This window comes from Ruditapes philippinarum, unplaced genomic scaffold (genome assembly GCF_026571515.1).
Source record: "Ruditapes philippinarum isolate M1 unplaced genomic scaffold, ASM2657151v2 ctg9076_1_1_1_1, whole genome shotgun sequence".
NCBI classification, from domain to species: Eukaryota; Metazoa; Mollusca; class Bivalvia; order Venerida; family Veneridae; genus Ruditapes; species Ruditapes philippinarum.
The window spans coordinates 31,980-41,944 of NW_026854743.1; the positions used below are offsets into that span (position 1 = coordinate 31,980).

At 30.9% G+C, this 9,965-nt stretch overlaps 2 protein-coding genes across 2 annotated transcripts; both read right to left on the bottom strand.

The window, feature by feature from the left end:
• Positions 1–567: 567 nt before the first annotated feature.
• LOC132740906 (uncharacterized) lies at positions 568–2,122 on the bottom strand. Its single transcript, XM_060728964.1, has 3 exons — positions 1,573–2,122; positions 1,192–1,365; positions 568–720 (listed from the first exon to the last, which is right to left on the bottom strand). The coding sequence occupies exons 1-3, from the start codon at positions 2,068–2,070 to the stop codon at positions 568–570; spliced, it is 825 nt and encodes a 274-aa protein (XP_060584947.1). The 5' UTR covers positions 2,071–2,122.
• Positions 2,123–3,496: 1,374 nt separating this feature from the next.
• Positions 3,497–5,538, bottom strand: LOC132740904 (obscurin-like). Its single transcript, XM_060728962.1, has 3 exons — positions 5,030–5,538; positions 4,097–4,360; positions 3,497–3,705 (listed from the first exon to the last, which is right to left on the bottom strand). Exons 1-3 carry the CDS (start codon positions 5,196–5,198, stop codon positions 3,512–3,514), a joined length of 627 nt encoding a protein of 208 aa, XP_060584945.1. The 5' UTR covers positions 5,199–5,538; the 3' UTR covers positions 3,497–3,511.
• Between the last annotated feature and the right edge of the window lie 4,427 nt (positions 5,539–9,965).

Below are 9,965 nucleotides of genomic sequence, written 5' to 3' on the forward strand. Positions count from 1 at the left end.
TAAGTATTTTTCGAACCATGCGCTTATGTATAAACACGACGAAGAAATAACTTAATTTTAATTATATTTATTTTGGTAGTTTCAATCAAATGCCTTATTTTCTTAGACCCAATATAAAACTAACGAATCACTAGAATGTTTGGATTTCCACCGTTTAATATACCTTGATAAAACGCTAAAAAAAATTTTTTAAAAATTTTTTTTTCCCCTTTCGAATGTAATGTTAAAGAAATCTAAACGAGGCTTTAAATTCAAGCGTGCATGATGGCTAACAGAGAGACATTTAACAATGACAGGTAAAAGGCATCTCTTTCTTAGGAATGATTCGTACACAATAAATAAATAAGCAATTTTCGAATCGCAGTATTTTTCAAATACCTTTTAAACTTAGATACCCGCATTGAAGATTGGGAAACCAAATGTAAAGCCTCGATAAATAAAGCCTTTACTTACCTTCTTACCTACCTACCTACCTACTTACTTACTAAACTTACTTAATTACTGATTATCCATTGTTTGAGACTTGAAAATCAATATATCCTTACTTTACCATTGCCTGATTCGGTCTTAAAGCATGTTATAACAATACATAAATACATTAGCGATAAAACTTGCCAGTTTTTGTGCTGTTTGGTATTTCTCTTCTAATCTAGACATCCCATGCTCTCTCAGTTCTATCATCTCATGTTCAAGGTTTATCTCAATCTGATTTTGTTGCACCTGTAAGAAATTTATTATAGGACTCAAGTTCGTAAACTCAATTGAAGAATTTGTCTTTTTCATGTCACAACAAAAATGGAAGAATGCATAATTGGCCCTTTTTTGTAAGAATGGAAGGACCTTTTGTATATCACTTGAAAGCAAAGTTATTGTACTTACTATTATACTCAATCGTGTTCTTATTATTATGGACTATCATAGACGATAAAAGTGTTTCAACATTAATGCAAAAGAACCTGAACGTACTATTACAAATCATACATCTATAGAAAAATATATATAACTAAAATAACAAATACTTAAGACGTTAGAAATAGTAAAGTATATTGTGTAACAAATATGACAAAATTGATCAATATATTGTTAATTGATACATTTAGAAAGAAATACGATTTATTACATAAAGAACCAATAAAATGGATCCCTATTTGGCTAATTTTGTCTTTATAATTACTCTTATAGGATTGTTACTATATCTAGTAAATGTAAGGCGCTTGCAACGCCTGGCTCCCCTTTCAGAGGTGTATTGCCATGTTTGTCCTTGATTTCTAGTACTTCTTTGAACATTTTGATAAACTTGTTTAGTTGATTTTCAGATAGTTCATAGTTTGGACTGTGAAGAATATCATTCCGCGCCTGCCTTGCCTATAAAAGTAACACTCCAGTATTTATTTTTAAAGTCTCATTCTAATTTGTCGCTAAAACAATTCACTTATTAATTAATAAACTTAAAAGTCAATTCGAAAAAGGCTTTTATTGACTTGCACAAAAAAGGTTAAATATCATATATATATACAATGTTCAGTTGAGATACATACATCGATATCTGATTACTGTGGTGAAGATGTTTACCTGTGCAAACGCATCTATTTTTCCATCGATGATAACTTCTCCAAGTATCATTTCTATATCAATGTTGTTTATACACATACTAAGTAAACCAGAGCAGTCGACATCTTTAGCTGATTGTTTGCCTTTGTAGCCAGTAGTATTTATAAAGCATGTAGCAACACTCCATGGATCACTGCTCCATTTCTGGACATCCGTGTTCGTGAATGATGGATCTTGAAAGCGATGTTTACAAACTATTCGATTATAAACGTTGCCACAAAATCCCCCATTTGGACACATTTGTCTTGACTTGTTTCTCTGACTCTTAGTACATACACATTGATATTTTCTTTGTCGTGGGCATTGAGCTTGTTTATGTGGGAGAAGACTTCTCTCTGTACAAGTGTTGCATGTATTTCCAAGAGTTTTCATTAGATCATTATGCTGTTTGTGAACAGCCTTGTCGGAAAAACCCTCTAAACCTATTTTTAAATATTTTAACGCTAGAGCTCCTCTCATCCAATTTTTGTACACTTCTTGTGTTATCTGTTTTCTGTGGATAAGGTCTGTTTCCACTAAAATACATTGAAGAAAAATGCATTAATGATTTTCTGGTATCTGTCGAATTGGTGTTTAACTAATTGCTTTGTTTGCTCTTAAGATTTATCAGCTATTACCCAAACCTATTTATTGAAACTAACGACTTTTATGTAAAGGACCTGATAGAGATTAAAACAAACTATTACAAGAAAAGCATTTATGCAAAGCATCAAAGGGCGTCCAAGCAAGAAATGCAGCAGGTGAAGATGAACTAGAAGACATATGATGACAAGATATTCTTATAATCTTTTCAATGGTTAATTGGTTTTTACCAGAATTGTATATCACTTATGAATGAATGGACGAAAGACATTGTTCATTATGAACTTACTTTGATTGGCATGCTAGAGATTAGAATATTACTTGTTATTTCTTTATGATCGTAATTATTAATAGCAACGGATATACATGTATACAATCATTTATAATCCATATGTGTAACTCATGATCAACACCACACTTGTGTATTTGTCCCTTATTATGTTATCGCTATTAGCGAAGACCCCCTCTTAAGGTATCTGTTCACACTTAGTAAAAATATGACACTGGTTAAATTACCCTGTTGATCATGTTGACCATAATTGTTTATTATACAATAATTGTACATGTAATGTCTATTTTAATAGAATAATTTACAGATTTTATGAATATTGTTTTCTTTTCTTTTTTGTGTTGTATGTGCTATTTTAATACTGAGTTTTTACGTTTACTACTTTCTTTTATTAAAATGTTAAGAATTCAATTGTCATATTGGCCGACGATTATAAGTCAAAACTTAACTGGAAAAAGTCAGTAAATTATGGTTAATCTTTCAATATGTAATATTGTTTATTCTTAAACCATGTACATGAACATTTGTATTTTTCCGTTAAATCAATTTGAATTTTAAATCGGCATTTTTACAAAACACAAATAACAAATAAATAAAATGTTTCAAATTTGTTAGTGTCATATTAAATTACCAAAAAAAAGTACCTATTTCCCAAATTTATTGTACATATTTTTTGTTTTTATCTCAAAGAAAAAATAAAACATGCTATTTTTTTGTTTGGGGTTTTTTTTCAATTATTTTTGATAATTAAAATAAATAAATTTAAGGTTTATCTTGTTAACCAAACTAATTGACAAAAATTCATTTGAAAAAAAAAATTTATTTTGTTCTTGTAACAATCAAACTTTCTTAAAAACCAAACCAAACAAAAGGGTTTGTCTATTTGGCACAAAAGTAAATCCCTTCAAAAAAACCAAAGGCCGGGTTCCGGGAAAATACCCCCCTTTAAAAAATAATTTCCGGAAGAATTTTTTAAGGAAACCATTCCCAAAGTCAACTGTATATTCACCCTCGTCGTGTAGTGTTACATTAATGATTATCAACTTGTGGGTAAGTACCATTTGCTTGTATAACCTTTCTACCAGATGATTGTAGAATTTCCCCTTTGTATCGCCAAACAGGTTTACTCGTAAGAAGGTTCACCTTACACTCTATATAAATGTTTCCATTCTCGGTAACCTCAATTTTGGCAGGCAAATCAACGACCACACTTAATGCCTCATCTGTCGAATGAATTACGTAATGATAATTGAACGAATCACACTTTATTTGTAATTGCTTCGATCATTATGGAATAAACTGTTGCTAATATTCGCCCATGTTACCTGTCATACAATTTCATTTCACTAAATCAATTACTATCTTGATCATTCCTTTTTCGATTTTAACTGTTCACTTACAAATTATATTTAAAAATGTTAGATTGCCGATCAAACTAAAGTTAAAGCCTAATCAAAGATCTCAATTTTATAATTATGATATTTGCTTACTAGATATAAAAACTTGAAAGTTATAAATAGTAAATGCAATGGTAAGGTATAATTATTTATTTATCTGTTTCTAAGCATTGAAACAGAACACAATCATTGTTGTTATAATTCGAATAAAGCGTACCTATAACAGTAAGATCAGCTGTAGTTGAAATATGGCCACATACACACGAATATTGACCCGTATCTTCCAATGATGCACTGGAAATCGCTAACCAGTGATTGCCATTCTTGCGCATGACCATTAAATTGTTTGAAATTTCAACCGGCTTGTTATCTTTTCTCCACTCAACAATTTCATCTGTTGGAAGGTTGAGTTTACATGTCAAAACAGCTGAATCATTGTTGTAGACACTTTTGTTCTGAAGTTCTTCAATGAACATTTGGCCTGAAGTATATTGTATTTTGTTTATAAGATTATAATTCAGCTATATCAAGTGATTGTTTATTAATACTCCTAACCTTTTTGGTAATGTTAATTTGCAATTGGCCACTGAGGTATTCATACTGTTCATGCAAGTGTATCACATTACCAAGAAATGTGTACTGTTATGTAAGTAAAAGTACTTTTAAAAATATTTTCCCGAGAATTATATTTTACCCGAGGCATTAGCCTCGGGTAACAATATTTTTACGAGAGATGATTTCTAGATTAATCGTTCTATCTACGCCTGGTTCTGGTTCAGACAGGCAAACTTTTGTTTTCACTTGCACTATAAGTGTTAACATGTATATTTATTTAAAGATAATAGTCATTGTATGTCATTTGATTGGCCATGTATTTTATCAGCTGAACTCAAGCCGAATACACATTTAGAATATACACAAAAGCATGCTAACTTAATTTGAGATTCGATTGTGGCTATCTTAAACAATTATATTGCTACAACCAAAGATAAACGCTAATTGAACTTTTGCTTAAAGTAATGCATTTAGAAAGCAATGAAAACAATTTAAAAATCTGGAAACAAAGTGATCCCTCTGAAGCATTAATCACAACAAATTACATGATAATTGCAGACTCGGTTTAAATCCGTACTGTAACACAAATACTTACCATTTGTATTCAGCTTAAGATCGTTCTCTTCGCCAGTAATATCATTCTCTGTTACGGCATCTACCTCAACTGCAATTTTAAGATGAGTTTTAAAATCATTTGTCCGTGTTAGTTCGCCTATCTGTGGTTCGCTTAATTGCAAGACTTTTGTTTCAAATGAAACCATCATACGTTTACAATTATAACCAGAATTGCAGTCTATAATCGTTATCAACTCGAGTAGTTGCTCCTGCAATAAATGCTGTTTCTCCTTGTAAGTATTGTATGTAAGGAAGGCACTTTCTACGTAATTCTCAATATCTTTTCTCTGATCATATATACATTGAGTAGATTTAACTTCTGGATCAGTTAGACCTGATTCAAACAAAACTAATGTTACAGCACATAATTGATGAGTGTCCCACGTATCAATGTCGTAATTGACATTCTCGTCTTGAAATAATTGTAGAAACTCTGTTCCGTACCGTGCTTTAAATGTATGTCTATTATCATTCAACACAATACTTATATTTTTTTCCAAGTTTTTCCTCTTCCCTTTTCAAAAGGGGCCTTTTAATACGAGGGCGAGCTTTTTCCCAAAAACAACAATGCATCAGGAGTGTTCATGCCCTCTAGTTATATCACTTGCTCTGACGTTATTTGAAATAATGTTAAGTGAATTTAACTTGAAATTATGCTTGAAAGTTGGGTGCTCTTTTCACGCTTTGATGATTATTTTAAGTTCGTTCCTTTCTTTTTCCCAGAAAATTATAGAAAAATGGACGGGAACTGATATAGGGTTGTTATGCTTAATTTGTGAAATTTAAACCCCCCTTTAAAAATTAAAAAGATTTAGTATAATATTGACAAATAATTTTTTTTATGACGATTATTTGTAATAATAGAAATTATAGATAAATTTTTTTCAGTTAAGTGTAAGATACATTGAACCATTTATATACCAAATATTCTCTATCTAATTTGAGAACTTGAGAAATATTGATTTAAAAAGACAACTTTTCAACAGACAATAAAACTTTACCGATGGCATTCCATTTTTTCTTCTTCTTTATTGTTTTTTTCTTCAGTGTGTTTTTTTTATTAAATTGTCAGGCATACTAAAAATTTAGTCTTTTTGTAGAAAGAAATAAAAAACAATATAAGCTATAAATACTGTGCTTCATATTTACAATATTTTATGATAAGAACTAAATAGATACTTGTATTACTAAATACTAAATAGATACTAGTATTAAGATTTCACAGCAAATTAATATATCTGTGCACATATATAGAGGTTATGAATCGTTCTAATTTATCTGGCCCAAGAATAGGCATGTTGTTTTGTTTCTTCAAAAAAAAATTTTTGAACCAAGATTACTGAATCAGCAAAAATCGCAGCAATAATAGGGTCTAAAATTTTTCAAAGAAAAATCCTTTTTTCCCTTTCCTTTTACGCTTTTTTTGTTATTTGTTTGTTTTTATTTTAAATTTTTGGGGTTTTTAAATTATCAGCTTCACTCAATTTTTTATTCCCCTTTCCCAATTTTTTCCCTTTCCTTTTTGATTGGATTTTGGGTCACCCGAAAAAAATTATATTACCGACCGACGGTTTTTAATACACAAAATTTTCCCCGTTAGGTCCCCCAGTTGTAAAAAAAACTTTGCGCTTTTTGCAGGCGCGTACGGTTTTTTTTTTACGCATGTAAATTCGTTTTACAAGCACTTTTTAACTGTCAAATAAATTAATATTTCCCAAAAAAGGGTAAGAAACTTTTATTCTTACGTTTTGGGAAATCCAAAAAGGAAAATTTGTTTATTTTTCCAAAAAAAGGCGTTCAACAGATTACCCCCCTTTTCTTTTGTTTACATTCGTTGGGTTTCGAAAAAAACCCATACGTCATGATTTATGGGGACTTATTTGTGGGGGGGGTATAAAAAGGGAAATTTTAAATTACGACGTGTCATAAGAAGTACCCAATGATTTATACCCAAAAATCTTTCTTAAACGACGGGGGAAGGGGTAAAAAATAATTTATTTTTTGGAGTGATTTTGGGGAATTTCCCTTTTGCCAAAAAAAACATATAATATCTGGGCCCCACTGAGTAAAGGGATAAGATTGGGGGTTTTCCCAATTTTCGAGAAACCCAAAAGTTTTTAAAAAAAAAGGGTTTTCCTTTAAATTTTTCTTGTTAATTTTTTTTTTGGCCAAGCTCAAGTTTGAAGATTAGTTTACCCAAATTTTAAAAAAAACTCTGATCTGGGGGTTTTAGCCAGAATTTTTTAAATATAAAAAATTTTTAATTTTTTTAATGATTTTATGATTTTCTGGTCCTTCTTTTGGTCATTCATTTCAAACACGTTAAAAGTGTTGGAAAAATGAGCTCCACTTATGCTGATGGCCTTTGAGGAGTGTTGCCACTGTTTTCATTATCCGTCATGCACAGGCCCAATCAAATGTTGTTGATTCTTTTAAAGGATTTTACCGTTCTAAAGATTTCAATACTTCAAAAACAGCAAGTGTCTAGTGCCATGTGGCAGCTGGAAGAACATATCGTGTTCTTCACTTCAGGGATTGCAATTGTTGCAATCTCTTTATAAAACGATTTAATTTTTTTACAGAATAGTGTGTTTGAGAAATAACACAAAAATTTTTTTTTTAAGTATCATCCTTTTTGGAAAATGGAATAGATTATTAAAATGACAAAAATCCATGATACCAAAAAACTGTTGAAGGAGTTGCACGAAGAAGACACTGTATGATCATTCCCCTGTTAGTTTTGATAAATTGCCTTTAGTAGTTTTCTGGGATAATAGGTTTCCTGAAAAAATTTTTTGTATTGGGGCAACACTAAAAAATAAATAAAAAAAAAAAATTTAAAGGGGGCCCTTTTAAATCGGCCAAAAATCATTTAACTGGGAAAAACCCCTACGATATGCTCAAGGACTTTTTTCATTTTAAAATTTAAACCTGTAAAGTTTCATTGAAATTGCATTGTTGTATAGGGGAAGGTCTGGACAAAAATTTAAAAAAAGATTTAACAACATTAGATTTCATTTTCCAACTTTTAAAGTAGGGCTTGCGCTTTTTGCGTAAAACGAAAAAATGAAAAAGTTTTGGGTGTGATATTTTAGTTTAATCATTTTTTTAAAAAAAAACATTTATTTCCCGTAATTCACATAAAAAAAACGGGCAAAAGGCTTAAAATTTTTGGGGACTTTTAAATTATTTAAACACTTCCAATTTTTCAATCGTACCATGAAAAATTTTTGAGTTTGGTTTTTGGTGGTTTTTTGTTTTGGTTTTTATAACGTATATGACCCATAGACCCGGGTCAAGAACTAAGGGAAAAATGCCTTTTTTGTAAAAAAACTGATTTTCTTTAAAAATGCACAGCCTTAAGAAAAACCCGTTTGAAATTACCCCTTCCCCTTTTAATAAAAATTTAAATAATGGAAAACTTTCGTTTGAAGCAACATAAGTTTGTTAAAATTTTCTTTACTAAATATGTTTCCCTTTACCTTTCAATTGACCCACGTTTCCCATATGCACCCTTTTACCAAGGCGAATTTCATTTCGATTTTGAAATTTTCATTTTTTGGGCCCTTTTTTTTTATGGTTTCTTTAATTTTTCTTTTGATATAATGGTAAGGGGCATATCCCCTAATGTAAGCACCGGGTTTTACGGTATTCAATCCCCCCAATAAGTAATGAATGCACTTATTGACATTTTAAACCCACCCCTGTTTTTTTTACCAATTTCATTCATTATCAGGGGATAAAAGAAATACACCACATTTTTTTTCAAAAACAAAGGGGGAAAACCCAAACTTTCTCTTTATATTTTTTTAATTTTTATATAAGTTTTTGTTATATTTAAAAAATAAAATATTAAAATTTTTTTTTAGACGTTTTTAAATTTTCCCGGGTATCCAACTACACCATGAGTATATGCCCTTTAGTTCCACATTTGAAATATTTCAATATAATATATAATAAAATATTCAGGTATTTGGGTAACTTTTGGTTTTTCATACAAATCTTGGACACAGGTAATGTCCCTGAATGGGAAAGGGAAAAGAGGTTCAACAAAATTTAAAAAAAAGGAAAAAGGGGATATTTAAAAAAAAACTGCCCCCCAAAATTTTCAATTTACCAAAGGGCACTCAAGAAGCCAACCCAACCTGTTAAAAACCTTTAACTGCACTAGCTGCCAGTCATATTATCAAATCTTATTAGAACGTCTGACATTTTATTTTCCCTGAGATTTTCTGAAAAAAAACGAAATATTTTTTCAAGGGATTACTAAAAGTTTACCCTTGCTATTTCGTCGTGCTTTTTTCTGAGATTTAAAGTGAAGGGGCCCCTTGGGAATTTCCCTTTACCCGGGGTCTTTTTCTTCGTATATATGAGTCGTAAAGTTTTTTGGGCTGTTTATCAATTCTTTGAAAAAGAGAAAAAAATACAACAAGGGAAAAGGGGATTTTTCAGGGAACGCAACCCCCACCAAAATTTTAATTTACACCAGCTGGGCAAACCCAAACAGGCACCAAAAATAAAGGCAGTAAAGATTGGGTATTAAATACATAATGATAAAACCCTTAAAAAGGGCCAAAACGGGATTTTTAAATTTTTCCCCACTGTAACATAAAATTACCATTTGTATTCTGGTTAAAATCGTTCCCCTTTGCCAGTAATTCATTCTCGTTTCGGGCATCTACCCCCAACTGCCAATTTTAAGAGAGTTTTTAAAATCCCTTTTGCACGTTTAGTTTGCCTTTTCGTGTTCGCTTTTAAAGCAAGGGCTTTTGTTTCAAATTAAACCTTTTAGGGGTTTACAATTATAAAACCGGGAATTTCAGTCTTAATCGTTATTTAACTCGAGTAGTTGCTCCTGCCCAAAAAATGCTTTTTTCTCCTTGTAAATATTGTATGTAAGGAAGGGACTTTTTACG